This window comes from Heptranchias perlo, chromosome 25 (assembly GCF_035084215.1).
Source record: "Heptranchias perlo isolate sHepPer1 chromosome 25, sHepPer1.hap1, whole genome shotgun sequence".
Lineage (NCBI taxonomy): Eukaryota > Metazoa > Chordata > Chondrichthyes > Hexanchiformes > Hexanchidae > Heptranchias > Heptranchias perlo.
Genome location: NC_090349.1, coordinates 27,244,452 through 27,267,627, shown reverse-complemented (window position 1 = coordinate 27,267,627; position 23,176 = coordinate 27,244,452). Strand labels below are relative to the sequence as shown.

General features: G+C 41.2%; 1 protein-coding gene across 2 annotated transcripts in view; it reads right to left on the bottom strand.

Moving 5' to 3' along the window:
• The window catches only part of cux2b (cut-like homeobox 2b), a 220,943-nt gene that overhangs the window by 5,342 nt on the left and 192,425 nt on the right, over positions 1 to 23,176 (bottom strand). The window contains exons 14-20 of one of the 2 annotated variants that reach the window (XM_068005849.1): positions 19,832 to 20,497; positions 18,429 to 18,530; positions 17,063 to 17,820; positions 14,754 to 14,910; positions 12,722 to 12,997; positions 9,333 to 9,521; positions 1,189 to 1,462 (exon numbers count right to left, since the gene is read on the bottom strand). In XM_068005849.1, coding sequence (XP_067861950.1) covers positions 1,189 to 1,462; positions 9,333 to 9,521; positions 12,722 to 12,997; positions 14,754 to 14,910; positions 17,063 to 17,820; positions 18,429 to 18,530; positions 19,832 to 20,497 — 2,422 coding nt within the window. The remainder of the gene's footprint in view (positions 1 to 1,188; positions 1,463 to 9,332; positions 9,522 to 12,721; positions 12,998 to 14,753; positions 14,911 to 17,062; positions 17,821 to 18,428; positions 18,531 to 19,831; positions 20,498 to 23,176) is intronic. The other variant, XM_068005850.1, reaches the window with a different exon arrangement.

Below are 23,176 nucleotides of genomic sequence, written 5' to 3'. Positions count from 1 at the left end.
TTCTTTATGTGCAAGTGCAGACAGTGGGTGACAGCAGGCTATTTTACGATGGAGAGTATCACAGCCAAGCCTAATCACATTCTCATCCGATGGGCACATACGTGCATTTTTCAGCAGAACAACAATCCAGAGCGGAAACCCTGATTGATTTTTTTCCCTTCCTACCCCAAGGAGGCTGAGGACCCCAACTGCTGCTCCACCTGAGATTAGCAGACTCAGCACAGACCAAGAACTGAACTTGGGACCTTCTGGTCAGTATGGCTTAGTGGCAGATCGTTATCCACTACTGAAGCTGAATATATACCCTTGACGGAGTTTGGCACTAGTTTTTTTTTAAATCTAAAAGGGGACTAAAGGCCTAGTCAGGTCTGAACATTTGTAAACTAAGATCCAGGAGCAGAAAGAATAACAATCTCCACTCATTGTAATAGCAGGCAGCTAAAGACCCACTAGTGATGGTATCTGCACAGGTTTTGGCTAGGAGACCTGAAACAGCAAGTATGCACAAGGTGGTCTTCGACTGGCAAAGTTGAGAACATCTCTCAGGTAGAAGATACTTTCAAAGTCCTTCTGGAGGAAATACTCTCCCACACTTCAACAGTGTTGTTCCCCTTTAATCCAAGCATATTGTCTTCAATCAGGGCGTCAGGCACATTTTTACTTCCAATACCTCCCTTTCCCCTAATGAGATATTCAGATGAGGATACTGGAGCCTGATGATAATATAGTTAAAAGTCGGTGAGCTGAAAACAATGATAAACATCAACATTTTCCCTGAAAATAGCCGTGGAAAGTTCAATTAAAATTAAGAAAACATAATTACAAATAAAACATACCCACGATCCCTACTGGAGTTACTGGAGTGAATGCAATTAAAATACCATCAGTATTTCCAGTTACAAACAGTACAGACAACACTGTGCTGCCAAATTTCATACTTCTATTCATTTCAAGGCATAAACTATATCTGCTTTCACAAAATGAAAATGATTTAAAATTTACTTTTAACAAACTTAATAGACAAAATTTTAAATTTTAGCTGATAAACAAAAACAAAATCTTAAGCTTAGTCGTGATGTGGCGAAATGCCTGAATCTTTAATTTTTGTTCCCTTTACAAATTTTTTCAAATATATAAAAACGGTTGACAGAACTGCATTTAAAAGCCCATTAACGTTGCTGTACTAACCTGTAGTTATGGAACCAATTGATGACTGTGTTTGTCTTGCGGTTCAGTTGAGAGGCCAGGGCTTCGATGGTCTGCTGGGAAGGGTATGGCTCTAATTGATAGGCTTTCTTTAGGGCCTCTTTCTCCTCGGGAGCAAGCACCACCCTGGGCTTTTTAACTTGGTAATGGTGAAATATCTGGTGTTGAATGCCAGGACTGGCTGATTCTGACCGGGTGCTGGGAGAATCGCTATCAGATCCAGCATTTATTAATCCGTATCTACGCTTTAGATATGCTGTGGAAAAAGAAATAAAAAACAACAGTTAGTACAATTATTGTTCAGCCCCCGCCCTACCAATCGCTTCCACCGCTCTCACCCTCCCCAATGCCCCCCCCCCACCAGGAAGTATCCGAGGGACGCTGCCAGCAACACAGCAGTCCAGAATCCAATGCCGATTCACTGGCAAGCTGCCTAGAGATGCCAGCATGCACCTACAGCTCACCGGTCTCATTTAAATGAGACCTGAGGTCCAATATCGGATGTGCTTTGGGCCTACCCGTCCCGGCACAGAGATCATTCTAGATCATGCTGCTTTCCAATAATGAGGTGTTGGGTCAGGTAATGGATATTGTAGTAGCAGAGCCACTGATTTGCATTGATGAAATATGTAAAATCCTGTTTTTATTAAGCGGTATTCTGAGACTTTTAACACTATTTTGGGGTTCAGCTGGGAGGAGAGAGTAGGGATGTGGCATGGGTGCTTGGGGAAGAAGATAGTAAGAGGGAATGATGTGTGTAAGGAATGGGAAGACAAGGGTGTTCAGGGTAGTAGAAAAAAGGTGGTAGAGTGCGGGCAGTTGGGCAGGAGATGGTAGGAGGGAGTGGTGAGTGATGGCAGGTAATGGTTGGGGGGTCCCAGGATGTGGAAGTGGTGTGGGAGACGTGCAGTTGGTTTATGGGATGAGTAGTGGAGGTGGTTTGGGAGGGGGTTGTGGGGTTTTTCTTACTCCTCTGTTCCCTTGCTCTGCTCAATATCTCTCTCTTTACTGATCTCATTCTATTTATCTCCCTCTTCTCCACTCTCTCTCTCTCTCCCACATCTCTCAGATATCATTCTCTCTCTTGAATCCCTCTCCCCATCTCTTTAGCATTTAGGGCCAAAAAAAAGACCAGTAATTAGCCTGGGAGTGGCTGAGGCGGCAGGCAAGTAGTGCGAGGCAGAATGGGAGGCTAGGATCTAAAGAGCCTCAGGTTTAGGGAGCAGGGACCGGGGAGTAAAATTATTAAATGGCAGGGTGGGGAGCGAGGGTGAAGGCTGAGTGACAAAGCAGTGAAGAAAGGAAGAAAGGTGTGGGTTAGGTTTGGTCAAAACTGATGTCGGGGCAGGGGGGCCTGCTCAGCGGGGAGATAGAGAGAAGGCATTTAACTTTGTTGTAACAAGCTGAGAGAGGTAACAGTGTCGCCTCTGGAGCAAGGAAGAATAGGTGTTAGCATTACATCATTGCCCCTTGATTTCAATGAACTGGGGGTGTGGGAGCGCAATAGCAGATATATATGTATTTTTATTTGCCCCGACATTACTCATGGTGAGCCACAGGTTATACTGTTGCAAGGAGGAGGGGTTTGTTGGGGTGTGGAAGTGGAGGAGGAGTACACATTTCCAGTAAAAGAATTTGGAAAGAAGTTTGTAAGAGACTCCCCCCAGAGACAATGAAGCAAGTGTTTTTGATTCCTTCTTCTCTTTAGCTGCTGTGGGTAGATAAATAAATAGATACCAGTTACAACAACAACAACAACTCGCAGTTATATAGCGTCGTTAATGTAGTAAAACATCCCAAGGCGTTTCACAGGAGCGTTAGCAAGCAAAGTTTAACACCAAGCCATATAAGGAGATATTAGGACAAATGACCAAAAGTTAAGTTTATGGAGGGTGGAAGCTGGAAGGCCCTCCAGGAGAGCATTGGAATAATCAAGTCTAGAGGTAACAAAGGCATGGATGAGGGTTTCAGTAGCTGAGGCAGGGGCAGAGACAGGCGATGTTACGGAGGTGGAAGTAGGTGGTCTTGGTGATGGAGCGGATATGGGGTCGGAAGTTCATCTCAGGGTCAAATAGGAAGCCAAGTTTGCGAACGGTATGGTTCAGCCTCAGACTGTGGCCAGGGAGAGGAATGGAGTTCGTGGTGGGGACCGAAGACGATGGCTTTGGTCTTCCCAATATTAAGTTGGAGGAAATTTCTGCTCATGTCGGACAAGCAGCATGACAAATCAGAGGCAGGGGAGGGGCCAAGGAAGGTGGTGGTGAGGTAGAGCTGGGTGTGGTCAGCATACATGTGGAACCTGAAGTTGTGTTTACGGATGATGTCGCCGAGGGGCAGCATGTAGATGAGAAATAGGAGGAGGCCAAGGATCGATCCTTGGGGGACTGCAGAGGTAACTGTGGGAAGAGAAGCCATTGCAGGTGATTCTCTGGCTATGACTGGATAGATAAGAATGGAATCAGGCGAGGGCAGTCCCACTCAGCTAGACAACAGAGGAGAGGCATTGGAGGAAGATGGTGTGGTCAACCACATGAAAGGCTGCAGACAGGTTGAGAAGGATGAGGAGGGATAGTTTATCACGGTCATAATCACACAGGATGTCATTTGGACTTCGATAAGGACCGTTTCAGTTCTGTGACGGGCGGAAACCTGATTGGAGGGGTTCAAACATGGAATTTTGGGAAAGATGGGCTCGGATTTAGGAGGCGACAACACCGTCCATGCTTATCATGGGCAGCTGCCTATAATCGGTAAAACAGCTCTAACCATTTGCCAGTATCATAGGAGTCAATTGCAAAGGCGCTGCTTAAAACATATTAAGCCCGCTGGCTATTTTGAGCAGTTCAATCCCCTGTACTTACCAACGTGGTAACAAACTTCCTGTTTGTTCTTATGTCAGAGCAAAGAAGCCCTTTTACATTTTCTAAAATTTCACTGATACACAGGTGTCATTCATTCAAAAATCCCCAGTCAGTATCGGGATACGATTGATCGAAGTACTGAAGCCCGGAGCTGCTTTCGTTCAATAGTGTCCGAGATAGATAGATAATAGGTATGGGCAGAAACCAGAGCTTCATATTATGACACAGGTAGCCCAGTTTTGCCTGTAGAAGAAATAAAACCCATGTGGGGGCCGCAGATGCCAGTGTCCTGGATCTGACAGTGGGGCTCTGCTGTACTGTTTAAGCGGTTTAATCATTAAAAAATTCCATGTACAAAACCCAACCAATAGTTTACACTCCAAATCCTCTGGAGGGTGTCCGGAGTTAATGTTTCTTTCCTACAACCTATGATGGGTTTACCGTTAGCTGCTTATAGTGGATGAATTGCATTAACACCATCGCACCCACTACAAGTGGAGGGGACTGCACCATATTTTTAAAAATAGCTTCATGAAATATGGGGAGCAGCTCTTTACTATCCATCTGCTTAGGGTCTGGATTTTATCAAAACGAAAAAAACATATAATATATAAAACTTTGGTTTAATCTTTTCTTATTTGCATCTTTCATTCTTTACCAAATATTTCTTCAACAGTAGTCAGTGTATTTATGCAAAAACCTTTCGTAAAATATTTTAATTTCAAGACTTTCACTCAGAATTCCCTCCAAACTTGAATAATGGTACAGTTCTACTACACGTTACGACCTGTTTATATGAACAACCACTGTTTAAGTTCTCGGTATAAACAAATAAAAGCACCCGCTGCAACATTTTAGAATACATTACAGTATATGAAGATTCCACTTTGAAATTTGGCATTGTTTAAAGTTTTATTTGTTACACATGTAATATGCTGTAATCAACCAATTGCTTGAATATAGTAACTGAAGTCATTTTTTCAGGAAAATTAAACAGGAAAAGTTGAGTTCCTACTTTATCTTGAGTTTGATGTTTTAAAGGTTCTAAAGGTTGCTTTCAAGATCCTAAAAATCAGTGATTTTCCGTTGGATATGATGGGGCTTATAAACAGCAAGTCTTGGCATGTTGGGTGAATGGCTAATCTTGACATCAATCATACATTTGTTTTAGATGTTGTAGGCACATGTGCATGCTGGGAGCTGTAGTATGTTCGTATCTTCAAACGTATCTGGAAACCTCTGAACTCAAGGATGAGGCTTCTTATGTAGGCCTCTGACAAACAGCATTGTTGAGGCATGTCCACCACTGAAAATGCTACTGGATGAGTAAGTTTAATCAATTCCTTGTAAATTTTGTATTTTTTTAATAAAGCCTTTATGTTATATACCATGTTTTCAGTACTTTTTAAAAAAAAAGTTAGAGAGAGTGTTCAAGATTGCTTGCCATTTGCTGATTGGTATATTTTCTAACTGTTCAGTTTTGACTTGTTGCACTTTCTTGAATATGAGCCAATCAGCTGCAAATGTGATAGAAAAATTTGTACGTAAAAAGGCATGATGTGTGAGTTGTGACGCCAGAGTTTGACATCCGAGGTGTGATGGACACAGACAGGTGATGTGCAAGGATACAAAGATATACAACCAACCAGGGTATGCTGCTTCACTGAAACATTATCCACATCTATTATAAATTATATTTGGTGTGTGGGGTGCCTGTTTCATTGTAAATTGGTAAGTAGCCGTGCTGTGATGAACATTTTCAAGGATAAGGGTGTCCCACTCTGCGGCACAAAATAGCTGCTATTTTATAGTGAGTACATTACCCTGAGAATGTGCAATCTGGCCACTGACTTCCCATAATTCGTGCAAAATGCTTTCGAAGTGTATGAAGCTGAGGGAAGGAGAGAAGAGAGGGGCGAGAGCGAGAGAGATGAAATGTAATTTCAAATTTCAAAAAAGAAAGCACCAGTTGAGTTTTTTTTGTTGTGCTGACAGAAAAGTTTGTTGTTAATCACGTACACCTATGAGACAGAGGGGGTAATTTTCAACTTACCATCGGAGCAGAAAACCAGCGTAGCGGGTCGGGCACTTGTAATAGAAACCGCCCTATTTTCCTTTCCAATGAAATCAGTTTTACGCTCCAGTGGTTAAGTTGAAAATTAGCCCCAAAGATTCTAACTTCTAACACCTATGAGACAGAGGGAGAGTGAGAGGCAGACAGAAAGACACAAATAGGGGCCGAATTTCATCCCCTCCGGCTGGCAGAACAGGGCGGTAATGCGATTAAACGAGAAGCGCAGTACTTATCACCCTGTTCCCGCCGACGTCCGGGTCGCTGCCATTTTGATTGGGGCCTTGAAATTGGCAGCCCAGGCGTCTGCCAGAACAGGCGGGAACCTCATTAACCCATGTAAATTGGGTTCCTATGATGTCAATAGGATCCCAATGCAACTTTGAAGTCCCAATGGGCAGTCTCCACTGTGCTTGCTCTGCCCACTGGTAAAAAGTGCCCTTCACTGCCTCAGGATGTCCCAAAGCGCATTACAGCGAATGAAGTACTTTGAGGTGTAGTCACTGTTGTTACGTAGTAAACGCGGCATGAGACAGATTGGGCCCAGAAAGATAGCTAGGTAGATATAGGAGAGAGTGGGAGAGACTTCGTGTTAATGCTTGTTCAATTCTCAAAAAAAAATCAGTTGAACTTTGAAGCCAGCTAATTACCCACCCAGGTTTGGCTGACTGTTAGAAAAGACAATTGCTAATTCCTTACACCTGTGAGACAAAGATCCTAATTGCTAACACCTGTGAGACAAAGATAAAGACAGAAAGAAAAACAGATACTGTCTTTCTTCATTCTATTTTGATTTCTTTTCAAAAAAAACAAGTAAGTTGAACATAAAAGTAAACATAACCTCCTAAATGGAAATAGATAGGGCGGGAAGGGAGGGCCACAATTTCCCTGCAACCCCATCTCAAATTAAGCCTTCAGGAACTCCTTTCTCTGCCACATCACACCAGGCTACCCACCATCTGCCACCCAAAAGAAAAATATATAGAGAGAAGACACAGAGAAGCCAAAAGAGTTAAGGAGCGAGGTAGGGAAGAGAAAAGGGAAGGGAAGAAAGGAGAAAAGACGAGACGTGACAAGAGAAGAGGAGAAGCAACACGATGACTGACAGGTAAGAAGTAACCATATTCTCTGATACAACAACTCACATTTATATAGCATCTTTAACATAATAAAACGACCCAAGGCATTTCACAGGAGTGTTATCAAACAAAGTTTAACACCGAGCCACATAAGGAGATATTAGGGCAGGTGACGAAAAGCCTGGTCAAAGAGGTAGGTTTTAAGGAGCGTCTTAAAGGAGGAGAAAGAGGATAGGGGCTTAGGGAGGAAATTCCAGAGCTTTGGGCCTAGGCAGCTGAAGGCACGGCTGCCAAAGGTGGAGCAATTAAAATCGGGGATGCGCAAGAGGCAAGAATTGGAGGAGCACAGAGATCTTGAAAGGCTGTAGGGCTGGAGGAGGTTACAGAGATAGGGAGGGGCGCGGCCCATGGAGGGATTTGAAAACAAGGATGAGAATTTTAAAAATTGAGGTGTTCCTGAACTGGGAGCCAAGGTAGGTCAGCGAGCACAGGGGTGATGGGTGAAAGGGACTTGGTGCAAGTTAGGATACGGGCATTAGAGGTTTGGATGAGCTCAAGTTTATGGAGGGTAGAAGATGGGAGGCTGGCTAGGAAAGCTTTGGAATAGTTGAGATATCCTACGCAATGCCATGGGAAATCAACTAGTGCTATAAAATAAACCCCAATATCCTGCAGTTTAAAATCACATGGCAAAAGGCCACTTTAGTCCAAATCATATTGTTTGATCACAAAAGCCTGCTATCCATAAGATACCCACCAAAAGAGAAACAGCTTACTAAACATGGAATCCACTGACTCAGACGCTAAACATAAAAATACTCAACAAATAGTTAACTCACTTGAAATTTGATGTTGCAATTTCTTAATATTTTTTCCTTCTTTTGCCAATATTTTCCCCTCCTTTCTTCTCCGAGATGTATTGACTCTTTGCTGGATGCTGGTTCGTGCCTCCAGCAAGGGGTGGGGGTGGGGGTCACTGACTAGCGACCAGGAGCTGGAATTCCGATTGATTGTCCTCTCTCTAAACCGGGACCAATTCTAATATCTCCACACCATCCCAGCTGAGATCAGCTAACTCAACACAAAGTGGAGATCAAATCTGGGACTAAACTCATTGAGCATCAGGGGAGTTGGTCTTGCTGTTAACATCATTAACCTCTCACTGCATTACTGTCTCCTAACACACTCCAGTCCATGTTTTCTCCTTTATGTGGTGTATTGATTTGCATTTTGTCCAGGTCGGATCGTATAAAAGCTGCAGTTCATATCTAGAAAAGAACTTTCTAGGTACAGATCTCAAACCTCCTTCCCCCCACCAAAAAAAAACCCAACCAAAAATAATAGTGCTTAATAGTACAGCATTAAATCAATGAAAAAGTGCATTGAGAAGTAACAGCTACCAGAAGCGGCAGTGAGAATCTCCAGGGAGGAACTTCTTCGTCTTGGGGAAATCAAGGGCAGAGCAAAAGAAATGTGAGGAGTTTAATGGGGCTTCTGGAGCCTCTGTTTCCCTACGCTAGCTACAGAAGCATTGGTTTCACACTCACACTAGATCACCACAAATGGATTGAAAGGACACACAGATGCGCACTCAAACATTTGCACACAAGCACATATGACCATGAGTCCCCCACAGAAAGAAAGAAACCAAAATAAAACCTACCCCATCATTCTCTTCCATCTGCTCATATGAGACATCCAGAATCCGACATGTGTGTTAACTGCTAAAGTGCAAAGACATAGGAGGGAAGTTCGGTGGGTGGGGGGGGGGGGGGGATTGCAGTGTCTTTACAGATTGATGAAATTTGAGCTGAATGGCCTACCTCATTGTATTATGATGTGGTAACAGTGGGGACTCGGAATGGGAATAGGAATGCATTACTGTGCGTGCATTTTCGGAAAGCCCATGTGATCCTAATTAATTGGAGTTGGGCCAAAAAGCCACATGGAAAAAAAAATGCATCTGAATTGGCCCAATCAGATGTTTAATTAGGTTCAGAGCTGATTCTAGTTACACTATGTATTTAGAAATAAAGAAGAAAGCAAAAGTAGTCTCAAGATTTTAACTCGCTCATCTGTATATGAAGCTGAAATTAATTTTAGGAGTTAGTTTACCTTTTTTCTCCATTTTCTTCATGTCCCTCAACTTCTCCACATTGAAGGGATCATTTAACCACAGTTGCATGCGAACAAATGGTTCCCTCCCCTTCAGGCTAAGCTTGTGCCAGGGCTTAGGCCGAGAAAGTAAATCTGAGACAGAGCCTTGGGTAAGTCCTAAAATGCTCTCTCCAAATAGTCTTTGGCCTTTAGGAAAAACACACAGGACAGACAGCTTTAAAGAACATTTCTAAAGAGATATAAAGGTCGATGAACTGTGTATTATTAACAGTTACACACACATTCTCAAAAAGGCACCATCAAAAACACTCAGCATATATATATGTATGTTAAAAACTATCCAGTTTCCCATGACTTTGCACATGCTAAGTTCTAGGATACACTGTTCAATAAGGACAAGAGCATTATACCATATAACACACGGCCTTTGGTTCATTAGAAAGTAATTACTCAGAGGCACGAGATCAATTAGAGAGCATTTTCTGTTGCTGGGGGGCTTCCCTGAACCATCAGGAAATGACTGGCTTTCTTTCTCTTTTTATATATATATTTAAAATTCAACACAGAATCTTTTATGTAGAATAAACAATGCCTGAAGTGTGTGGGCATGCCACAAAATATATATTTACCAGCACGTGGTGTTGCTCACAATGAGTCTGAGGATGCACTGTATTATAACAATAGGGGTTATCAACAAAGTGTGATGGGGAAAGTGTTACAGGAAGTCAGCGCAGCAGTTTCCCCATGACATTGCTCATGGCGAGTCAGAGGTTATGCTGTTGCAAGGGAGATGGTGGTGTGTGGAAGTGTTTGGGGGGAGGGGTTGCTGGTGGGGAGTATGCACATCTCCACTGAAAAGTGTTAAGAGATTCCCTCTGAGAAACTGCAGTATCTGTTTCTTATTGGCCCCTGGAAAATAAATAAAGCCACTTCCCTTCGCAGTTGCAGGTGGATAAATAAATACCACAGCTATACAAATAAATATCTGCCTGCAATACAGAGGAACTCTTTAATGTCCATCTGTTTATAGTGGGCTTTTATAGCAAGCGTCAAACAATATATAAAATTAAGAAAACATTGAACTAATGTTCATTTTTCCTCCTTGACCAAACAGTACTCAGTCTTACTAAGCAGATCCGATTTAATCATGTTTAAATTCACGACTTTTATTCAAAACTTCCCTTCCGGCTTGGTATAATTCTTCTCGAATTTCTGCCACTTATACAGTAAATCGTTTTGCTTTTGTTGTTCTGACATTAACATACATAAGTGCTGTTGCTGTAAGCATTTAGAATGCAGTACAACACACAAAGATTAAACACTGCTAAACTTCAAAGTGGAAAGTTTCATTTGCAACACATGTAACATATAAAATGTTGTAAGCACCCTCTTGAATTGTTTTTTCAGGAAAATTACCTCAGTAAAAGTTGGAGTTCATGTTTTACCTTGTTTTGATAATTTATACAAAAAAAACCAAATTTCAATGTTCCTGAAAAAGGCCGCCTTTGCTGTCAGCTCCGTCAGGGCATTACCATCATGGGACAGGCAGTTGTGGAGGGGACAGAAGTTACAAATAGCAACCCCTGGCATGCTCTGCAACTGCCCAGACTTGCTGTCCTTCAGAAACATTACTAGAAACTATGTGCACTGTTCACAAGACTTTTATTATATACATGCACATACAGAGGTAAACAACAGTTCATTGAATTTTTTTTGAAATAGAACTCTGAAAAATTATTTTCCGAATGAAAATTACACCTGCAAAAACATAAATTACACACACAAATTTGACAATAGGAGCCCTCCCTGCTTGAAACTATCTAAACTTAAAGTTGAATGACCAAACAGTTGAAAATATGGTTGTACAAAATTTTCTGAAATTAGGTAAACAACGTTTATCAGTTTTGTTACTGAGTTAGACTCATCATTCAACAATTATACTGAAGAATTAACCACAGAAGATTTTTCTCAGCTGTAACAGGTAATGTTTGCATTCTCTATGATGTGGAGATGCCGGTGATGGACTGGGGTTGACAATTGTAAACAATTTTACAACACCAAGTTATAGTCCAGCAATTTTATTTTAAATTCACAAGCTTTCGGAGGCTACCTCCTTCCTTCCTCCTTCCTCATCGTTCACCTGAGGAAGGAGGTAGCCTCCGAAAGCTTGTGAATTTAAAATAAAATTGCTGGACTATAACTTGGTGTTGTAAAATTGTTTACAATTGCATTCTCTACACATTGGTCTCTGGTTTATTAGAGGTGGGGTTCGTCTGATCTATTCCTGAATCAAGGGACACTTTTACCATTCCCTCAGCCAAGCCCCACCTCCTTGCATCGTGACTAAAGGTCTAATGAAGTCAAGATTGAGATTCACATAACTTGGTTCTTTCTTAACTTTTTTTGTATAACTTTCAGCAAAGAATGAACTTGCATTTATATAGCGCCTTTTACAACCTCAGGTTGTTCCAACGCACTTTACTGTCATTGAAGTACTTTTGAAGTATAGTCGCTGCTGTAATGTAGGGAAAACGTGGCAGCCAAATCGTGCACAGCAAAATCCCTCAAACAGCAATTAGATAATGACCAGAAAATCTTACTTTAGTGATGTTGGTTGAGGGATAAATATTGGCCAGGACACAGGGAAGAACACACCTGCTCTACTTTGAATAATGCCACGGGATCTTATACATCCACTTGAGAGGGCAGATGAGGCCTCGGTTTAACATCTCATCTGAAAGACACAGCACCTCCGACGCTGCAGAACCCCCTCAGTACTGAACTGAAGGGTCAGCATAGATTATGTGCTCAAGTCTCTGGAGTGGGATTTGAACCCATGATCTTCTGACTCACAAGGCTAGAATGTTACCACTGAGCCATAGCCAACATAACTTTCATCATTTCCAAGATGCATCCTCAGATTGGTAATGTGCCTGTGAATTTGACCATTCATTTTGCATTGAATTTCACAAGGCACCCCATTCCGCACTTCCCTGACACCAACACAACTCCAACCTCCTGCTTCTCACCCTTCAGCAATTTCTTATGTATTCCTAAGTTCTTCCCCCCCCCCCCCCTCAAATCCTCACTGCTTTAGCAGCCTTTCATGGGAACTTCAAATGTTTTTTGGAGTCAAGGTATACTATGTGGTAGGGTTTCCACAGTCCACTTGGGATGTCACTTCCTCAAAAAAATAGTCAAGGAGGTTGGCTTAGGAGAATGAAAATACATTTATTCTAGTGTAGGTGCTAATTTCAGAAAATGAAAATTACCCTTTTAAATACACTGGTATAATGAATATGACAATTTGCCATACTGCATATATTACAAAACTGCAATTTTACAGACAAGCTACACTGAATAAGTTATTGGGAAATATACAATACCTAAGTTGTTGTCTGTTAATACTTCCTTAACCTTCTTGGTGATGGCATAAGTGTCCAACTCAGAGGTCATGGCCACCATTTCCTGTATGCCTGTAGGTGACTGGCCATTGGACAGATTCTTGCCACTCAGTGAGTGAGAAGCTGATTGGCTCTCGGGTTGCTGGTTCTCTTTAGTGCTTTCCAGAGCTGCACAAATTGGCTCCTGCTGGCTCTTCTCACATTCAGTGGGGCTGGGCGGAGGTGATGGGGAATACCTGGCCTGAACTGTATTATTTGCTGTTTCAATTAAGTCAGAGAAAATAAAGATTACGTAAAACAGATCAATCTTTACAAAATAACTTTAAATTTCAGATGAAAGATATAATCAACTTTATTAAAAACTTATGTGTCACTGAAACTTCTGTTCAAAAAGCTGTTTATCGCAAATATGTAGGCCTAGAAATTCGGGAGCGCCTATTTTTGGGCGTGCAGGGGGCACAGGGTACATACCCTGCACCTGAATGGTGAGGGCCAAGGCGACCCTGACATTGGGCCTCATTATAATGGAGCCAGCAAAGCAGACCAGCTCGCCAGTGAAGAGCACTGCAAGATTAGGGAGCTGCTAGCGTTGCAGCAGCCCTCAGGTAAGTGGGTCCGGGATCAGGAGAGAAGGCTGGAGGCCTGCTCCTCCTGGCTCCACATTCAGGTAAGTATGTGTTAAAAAAAAAATGTACCTTGCAGATCGCAAGCGATCCCAAGGTCTGGTTTCTCCAAGTGCAGCCAGCGCTGGTTCTGAGGGCCTCAAACAGGCATTAGGCCCCTATTTTACATATGCAAAGGGCCTCACACCTGCTTCAGGAATAGGTAAAGGATGTTTATAATTTCCTTTCCCAATATGGTGGGCGCCACACTTCCGGTTGGAAATATGCACCAGCTTCCTGCCTGCAATATTGGAGGCTTAGTAAGCCAGTTAACGCCTGAAAAACGGGGGCTGCGCAGCCGAATTTATAGGCCACACTTTTGTTCGTCTGTTTTATAAATTAGCGTGTTGGTAGTTAAGGATTAGAAACCAGGTACCTTACTTTTCAATTGCAAATCAAAAGATGTTTGATCCTAATATTCAAAGGGTTTGATTCCTATATGTGTTTCAGTTTTTGATAGTTATCCTGGGTGATGCCTAGCTGATCACTGCAATTATCTGGAGTAATGACATGGTGCAGATCTGAATGTGTTCTGATTGATGTTACATGTTAAAAATGGCTAGCTGTTATGTGGGAAATCACAGGTTGAAACATATGTTTAATCAGATTAGGTATTCCTTTTTTGCCTCTGAGCATTCATATTGATATTTGAGTTAATTATATTTGTTGTCAGTGCTGAAATCAAAAGAAGAAGTGTTTTAAAATGGTATTCTTTTCCTAATAAAGTCATTTCTGAATCCTGTATGGGAAGGAAGTGTTCAGCACCAAAAGATTGTGCTGGTGAGAAGCAGAAAAGAAGCTTTGTTGGAAATGTTGTATCAAGAGACTTTTTGCAGTGCAATTGACTGTTAATCTTTATTTATTCATCGGAAAAAAAAAATCAAAATGACAATTAATCCCAGAGGACATTTATGATTGATTATTGTACTTCTTAACTACTGCGTAAGATGGTACTTTTGTGTTCTGCAAACTGTAAATAAATATATTCCTTAATGAAGCATGTTAATCTAAGTTTGTTATTCTACCACACCAGCTTGATTGAGAATGTAATAGTATGAGTCTACAATAAGTCCAAGATTCAAATTACTTTGTATGAGGTCATTTTTAGTCACACAAGAGCAGATTACATAAAAGGTACAGCTTCCAAGTCATGAAGAATCAGGACTATTCAAGAAAACCCATGAAGCCACTGAAAAAGAAACTGGTACTTTATTAAATTGCCAAGTGTCATTCTGGAATTGGGGAGAGAGTCAGTTATGTACCTACCATATGCAGTTAATGATCAAATTACTGTACTTTTATGGTTTCTAATTAAATTATAGACAAAAAACACTGAAATAAAATCCTCTTACCTTGTATAGGTTGTTCAGGATGGGTACTCTGGCCTAACTTATCAATAAGCCACAGCTGCATGCGGATGAAAGGCTCGCGGCCTTTCTGAGTTAGCTTACTCCATGGCTTAGGTCTAGAAAGCATATCACTCACGCTCCCCTGGGATAGGCCCAGCACCTGGCAAGGCGGAAAGATGAGAGGAGACCCAATTATTTTCCAACCTTCAATTCTGTTCTGCTTAGAGCAAACCTACTCTATTGAAATGGCAATATGTTGTAGAGGACTAATTATTTTATAAGACATCACCACCACTCCGTGGATGTTACTGCAAAAATGCAGCATATAAATGGATTTTTATTATTACTCATCATATTACAACTGTATTATAGGAAATCCTCATGGATATTTAACTTCTGACAAACGAATATTCATCACAATTTTGCATCAAGTGAGCAAGCTTTCCATTACACTGAAGATAGATTACTGAAAGTGATGATTTTGGACAAGTTTATTGGTTAATGTTTCTAAGAGACCAGCAAAAAGCAGAAGCATAAAAATTTGTTTTACACTTCAGTAGATTTCATCATGTAGCACTGGAACAATATTTTTTCTTCTACTTACTGTAAAGGTTTTACAAGTTGATTAGAAACTCTAACTTTTGAAAATCAGGGAAAACTGCACACTGCAAGCCAATTTAATTGAATTGATTTTTCAAAGGAAATAATTGCTTTCAGGTGACATGGCTGAAATCTTCTTTCTCAAAACCAAATCACGATGTTAAACTGTGATCCTGACCTTGTTTAAAAGGCGACTGGTTATGCAAAAGCATTAATAGTGTAACTAATCTAATATTCTTTTAGTAGTTGTGAGATCCAGGTGCAGGATTTTGCTTAAACAGTAGAATTTATTTTTGCAATTTTTCTTTTCACGTGTCCTGGGTCAGGAGAATGGGTGGTCCTTAACATCTAAATTTCCATAAATGCATCAGTGCTACTCATTTTGGTGACCTCCCAGTAGGTGAGGCTGGGTTCTGTATGATCCCATCCCCAGTCCATTTTTCTCTTCTCACAGATAAGAACCTGCCCAAAGCTGGTGAAACTTCAATTCTAGGCTCATGTGTCGATATCAACTAAGGTGGAGATTGGAATACATCTCCTCATTGAGTGCACAATGCTCGAGTGATGGAGCTATCAAGCCACCACCATGAGGCTTCAGTTATGATAGGTGGCTATTTGAATAGGATTTTTTTTTACCTTCGGTAAGACCATGAGCCTCCAACAACAGACAAGTGGAACTGCAGATGACACTATTGCATCAAAGACAATTATAGAATGGTTACAGCACAGGAGGCCGCCATTCGGCCCATCGAGCCTGTGCTGGCTCTTTGTAAGAGCAATCTAGTTAATCCCATTCCTCCGCCTCTTTCCCCATAACCCTGCAAATTTTTTCCCCTTCAAGTATTTATCCAATTTCTTTTTGAAAGCCACGTTTGAATCTGCTTCCACCAACCCTTTCAAGCAGCGCATTCCAGATCATAACTATTCGCTGCGTAAAAAAGTTTTTCCTCATGTCACCTTTGGTTCTTTTGCCAATCACCTTAAATCTGGTTCCTCTGGTTCTTGACTCTTCCACCAATGGGAACGGTCTCTCTATTTACTTTATCTAAACCCTTCATAATTTTGAACACTTCTATCAAATCTCCTCTTAACCTTCTCTGCCCCAAGGAGAGCAACCCCAGCTTCTCCAGTCTATCCACGTAACTGAAGTCCCTCATCTCTGGATCCATTCTAGTAAATCTATTCTGCACCCTCTCTAAGGCCTATAATGCTGTAAATAGATTACTGAAAGGCAAACAGGTGAGTCAAACTATGGCTTGTTTTCCCCAGGTGAAAGCAACCCTACCAGCAGCTTAACAGAACCCATTGCATGTATTGACAAGCAGGCTTATTGGCATTCACATCCATAATCCAAGCACTACTGAAAACCTACAAGCTACATGCTGTCATCTGTAGTAATAGCTGAAGGGTAACTGCGCCATAGGCCTATGATGTGCCATCCTACAAATCTCATGTGTTCCTTTCATGATTTAACTTATTCTATAAGTTGCTAAATCATGGCTGCATCGTGGGAGCACTTGAGAAAGATAACAGTCTACTCAAAAATGTTAATCCAAAAAGTTTCAAGTGCAGCTTTGTACTCTGTTCCACTAAAAATTCTAACTGCTTCTTGTTTTGCTTTTTTGTTGCTCGGAATTTCACATGCTGTTTTCAGTTTTGAGAGTTCAAGAAAATGCATTTTGGATTAGTTTGCACCTAGCCCTGTCACGTACCTTTTCACCAAAGATTCTCTGGCAGATTCCATTTTTGGCCAGTTTTTCTTTAACTTGTCTAGTCAATTCTATCGTGTCCACTTCCCGATACATGTACATTTCATACTGCTCCGGAGTCAATGGAGGAACAGTTGGTTTCAGCGAACGTGGGACATATGTAGGGAATATTGAAAGCTGGCTGATACTCTGAGAGTCTGGACTGCCCTCAGATTTTACATCCGTAAGTTTATTTGTACCTTCAATGCCAACTGAATGTTCCTCACCATTTTTGCTGCTGTCACTAGGTTCAGCTCGCCACTGTTTAACATTTCCTGTCCCAGACGACCCACAGGAAGAGGATGATGGTGAAGGTGATACTGAAGCATACAACCTATGAGCCATATTCCTCTCAGTGGCCCAGTGCTGGTCAAAGTACGATCCAGCATCACCAATTTCTGACTTCACTTTTCGTATTATGTTCTGTACAAAGGCCGCAGGTGATACAACACTGAGAGGAGTCTGTGAGCTTCTAGTTGCAATGCCTTCCTCTTGCTTGATGTAAGAGGGAAGGGGAGTTTTGTTTGTGGCTGGTAAAGTTTCTACATGTGGTGTTGTCATTGTGTTGTTGCTGCTATTGGTCTCCATCTCTAATAGAACTTGCTTTTGGGCTTGCATCTCTCTTCGGGCCTGCTCCAGGATAGACCGAATTGCTTCATCAGAACCAGCACTACTGCTGGAACTTGTACTGCATACAGGCAAGGGAGAGCTTTTAGATTCAACTAAAAAAAAACATAAATAAAGTCAGGCTATTTTAAAGCATATGTTAAGCTATTTTAGCTCATGTATGAAGTAACTGCATTCTTTGTACATGTATTCCAGTTATAGGAAGTAACATCTTAGAGGACCCATAAAATTTTACACAAAACATAGAACAACATTTTCCAAGAAACAAAGGAATTTTAGATAAATTGCATAGATGCTTGAACTGCTTTTCAAAGCTCTTCAAAAATGCTTTGTGTAAAAATAACTAAGGTGACCACTGGCATTTGTGATCTCACTATTCCAAAACTGCCTCCTGGTTTACCTGGCTGAATTTCCAACTTATTCCCGAGGCTAATGTACCTCTAACACAAAACTCAATGCCAGCCTTTGCTCTCTATTTGCTGCATGCTTTCAGACATTGGATTACACTTTACAAATCAGGAACTGGAAACATTGAATCTTATGATTAAATATTTGGGCCATGAAGCAGCAGCTGGTGAACTTCTCTACGAGGATCCAATTTGCCCTTCATGTAGTTAAATTTTAATGACTCGTATGCCTGAACTCTAAGGGACGGTTGCTAATTTTATCCCAAATATATCTGGGTTGTCTTTTAATTACTTACCACATTTTTGAGTTTGTAACTCTTTCTTTGCCTGCTCCAGAATATTTTTAATGGCATCATCTGAACCAGTCTCTGGGGTCCGAATCCTTGGAGTTATACTCCCTGAAAAGAAAAACGCATAAAAGTGAACACTTCAAAAATGTTCTCTATACTTTGCTCATATACCTTAACAGAAGCTCACTTTTCTATTGCAACAGAACTAGAGGAGGATGGCTTTAACTTGTTAATTTTTGTTTGTGTAGAGGAAACACACACAAAAATTAACAAGTGGTATGATCTTATTGTGACATTCAGTAGGCTGGAATTAAGTCGTGCAAGTTAAGGGATTAACTCTTTATGACTTAGTGATGCCTTGAAAGATACTCCACTTATACCATGGATGATTTAGCAAAGTGTAATTTAAAAATATTTTATGATATTTATTTTTCCCCCCTGGTTGTGGCTTATGTTGTTTGGATGCTAGAATGATTTCTGAAGTTCTTGAATAACACGGTCTGGAGTCTGGGAGTTGCTGTAGCATTGGAACTGTAGCTGAGCTGGAGAGTTTATTGTGAAAGGACTGCTGGCTGCACGTGAAATATATCATATGAAAGATTACAGGCAAGGCGTATCATACAGAACAAAGAGGTTCTACATGAACAACAGAATTATAAGTGATTAAATAAATTAAGACCCAACGAGGTAAATAGCAATAGATGTCTTTCTTTTTACAGTTTGGATATTAGAGATTGGGAACTGAAGGGAGTGAATGATGGCATGAGGTTAATTATGTTAATGTGCTACCCCTTACTGAGTTTTACTTTTACTGTATCAAGAAGGATGGCTTTAACTTCTTAAGGCATCTTCTCTCTTTCCTCTCTCTCTGGTCTCTACACTGGCAGAGTGGACAGCAATCTGCTCCCTTGCCTCTGTCGTTAACATTAAAACTGTCCACTGGAAGCTGCTTGAGATCAGACTGGGGCAATTCTTCTTCCTCCTGGTGCGGAGCAAGCCACATAATTACTGCTTCCTCACAATGGCTTGGCTAGGACTGGTAGCTTAGTATGTGCATGGCACAACATCTTGAGGCTCCCAGCGCGGTGCCACTACGGTGTTGAATTAAACTTTCCACAGTATAAAAACTGGCCCACTGTATCAGTTGGGTTCTGTAGCCATAATTCATAAGCCTATTTCCAACAGACAAGCTCAAAAAGTTGACTTAATAGTTATCCCCATTTTCAAGTTATTTCTCTCTTTCATTCTGGGTTCCTCTAGATACAATGTCATTTTGAACTCGCATCACTCTATGACGTACATGCTTGCTGCACCAATGTGTTATGCTATCAGAGCATCACTCAAACTTCTTTTTCCTCTTTCTAAGTTTCAATACAACAGAAAGCTTGTATTACAGTCTGCGTACATACCTCTTTGCCGCACTTGAATAGTTCGAAGGGCAAGGATATTTTGATCATCGGAAAGAAACTGCTTCATCTTAATAAAAGGCTCCTTCCCTTTAACAGTAAGCTTATGCCATGGTTTGGGTCTGGCAAGAATCTCACTAACAGATCCTTGCGATAATCCCAGGACATAGTGTCCAAACACACGTTGTCCAATGTTGTGCTTTAGGAGTTGCTCTTTAACCTGAAAAGCAATTTCAGCTGTCTCCAGATATTCTTCGTCAGCAGCACTAGAACTGCTGCTTTCTGACTGGTCACTTGGAGGAACAGCTTCACTGTTACTGGAACCATTCCCTACGATTAAAGCTCCTTTGGCTGAGTAGAGTGCGGTTGGGTAAACGACTGTACTTCCAGCGTCCTTTGTATAAAGGGGGGACGTCAAGGGTCTATGATGCAGTGGCTCCGCAGAGGATTTCTCATTTGTTTTAACTAAAGAGAACTGAGAGAGAGGAAATGCTCCTGATATTTCGGATCCTTGGGTTGACCCATGTGCTGGTATGGACTTTGGAGAGGTTTGTTCATCTCCTGACCAATGTGGCATTGGCTGAGACGGTGAAGGATGCTTTATGCGGAAGGTGTCCTTCACACTGTTCAGAGGGTCTTTCATAGAGTCTTCTTCAGGTTGCTCCTCATCTGTAGAATACAAAAATTATTTTAATCAAGTTACTCCATTCAAAGGCACTAAATCTCTCTCATACACACACGCAGTGTTATTTTAAACTGAAGAGGCATATTCTGAATGAGCTACTAGATTTAGAACTTATTTAATGGGAGGAGTAGTGCAGGTAGGTTTTGTACCTCCAATAGAAAGTCCACTTTTTGGCTCATAAAGTCCAACATTATGAGCCTACACTCCAGGTGGAGAAACTTGTCCACCGGCAGCACAGATTAGAAATCTGGGTACGCGCTGCACATAATGTTCCAACGGTATATTAAGTCAGAAAATCACGGCCAGTGCGTACTTAAATTTCTGATATGTACTGCTGACGGGTGAGGCTCCCTGCTGACAGTGCAGACTCAAAAACAAACCTGCCCTTTTGTGTCTTCCATGTACAATTTTTAAAATCCTATTAGGAGAAATGCAAAAATGACATTTACATGCTGGGTGCCAGGTTATGGAATGAATAGCACCCCCATCAAAATTCAGTGACTAAGATCCCTGCTCGGCCTGTACACATGCTCACTGACTGAGCTATACTCATATCAACTGAGGGCACATCAGGTCTTCTACCTGATGTGAAAAGCTGGGCCCCCTTGATGGTTCAAGGAACAGGGTAATTCTGCAATTCTCCTAAGAGGAGTGGACATGTGCTATACATGAAAGAAAGACTTGGATTTATATAGCACCTTTCATGACCTCAGGATGTCCCAAAACACTCTACAGCCAACAAAGTACTTTTGATGTGTAGTCACTGTTGTAATGTAGCAAACGTGGCAGCCAATTTGAGCACAGCAAGGTCCCACAAACAGCAATGTGATAATGACCAGATAATCTATTTTTAGTGATGTTGATTGAGGGATAAATATTGGCCAGGACACCAGGGGAGAACTCCCCTGCTCTTCTTCGAAATAATGCCATGAGATCTTTTATGTCCACCTGAGAGGGCAGACAGGGCCCCGGTCTAACGTCTCATCTGAAAGACGGCACCTCCGACAGTGCAGAACCCCCTCAGTACTGCACTGGAGTGCCAATCTAGATTTTGTTTACAATTCTTTAGAGTGGGACTTGGACCCACAACCTTCTGACTCAGAGGTGAAAGTGCTACCACTGAGCCAAAACTGACACTTGTGGAAGGCATAAGAAAGAGAAGTAAATAAAGGCTACAACACAAAGTAGTTACCCCTACAGCGTCACCGTCCTTTAAGGCACAAGCCCAAATTAGATCCACTTCTCTATTATAGTTAATAGATCAGGTATAGGGGCTGAAACAGAAGAGCACCTGTAATTATTAAATTTGATCCAGACAACATCAAAATAGCTGCAAGTCAAACACTGAGTAGTATGTTAATCAATAAGATTTTGTTTTGGTATTTCCAGTTGCAGGACAAACAACATGTTTCTTTTAAGAACATGAAGAACACACATCATTAGGGTAGCTTCTGAAAATAGTCTCAATTATTCATCTCAAACTACTTCCAATATGAATTCAGTAAGAATGTGGGAGTTGCCATTTTACTTTTGATCAAAGTACAACATGGAGGAAAAAGTAGTGACCTCAGCATAAATTCTTCATTTTTATTAAAAACACATGCCATTCCTGTCTTTATGAAGCTTGCCAGGTAAATGATAGCAGAGCTTAATCTTGCTTCAAAATCTAAAATCTACATTTCACATCTTATTTGAACAAACCTTTAGATAACCGATTTTGTGAATCTAAAGTGGACTTCTATCTGCTGTATTTTTAAGCATTCCTTTGCCTGTGTGGGGGAAAGAAAGACAATAGACTAGTCTGTCTACAGGTAAATTAGTTGTGGGGTGAAATGGCTAACCAGTTTCCCAGAGGGATGTCCTTACATATGCTCACAAGTTAATTACATCAAAAATGCCCTCATATCATTGAAATGTTAATTTTATTCAAAACTTGCAGACACCTATTGGGCGCTCTAGAATTGTTCCCTGAACCAAGCTACTTGATATATGAGTCAAGTTTCAAAAGCAATCAGCTTAGAAAGAAAGAAGAATTTATATAGTGCCTTTCACGACCTCAGGACGTCCCAAAGCACTTTACAGTCAATGATGTAATGTTTGAATTATAGTCACTGTTGTAATGTAGGAAACATGGCAGTAAATTTGCACACAAGATCCCACAAACAGTAATATGATAATGACCAGATAATCTGTTTTAGTGATGTTGGTTGAGGGATAAATATTGGACAGGACACCAGGACGAAATCCCCTGCTCTTCTTCAAATAGTGCCATGGGATCTATCGGAATAACTGGAAGTTAGCTACCTACCTGAATGATAAAATTGAACACCACGATTTCCTGCCTAGTGGTAACAAGGTACTTTGATCTGAAGTGTCTCAGTCTGCTTGAAGTAAGTGCTGCTGGTTTGCCCCATTTGCCAGCTCCCAGTCTGCCTGCTGTATCTATGCTGTGGCAGTACGAGCTGAAGCGACCAATGCCCGGTTCATCAAATATTCAGTTCAAAGATTCTGAAAAGGACGCTAAGATTTCAGACCTTTTATTATTTTTAACAATAGTTTAAAGTATTGTATAATGGGTCATTTGCAGTTTGTTTTGCTTCTATGTAATTATTGTGAATAGTTTTAGTCTGAACAATACGTTCTGACAGAATGGTGGTGTTTGT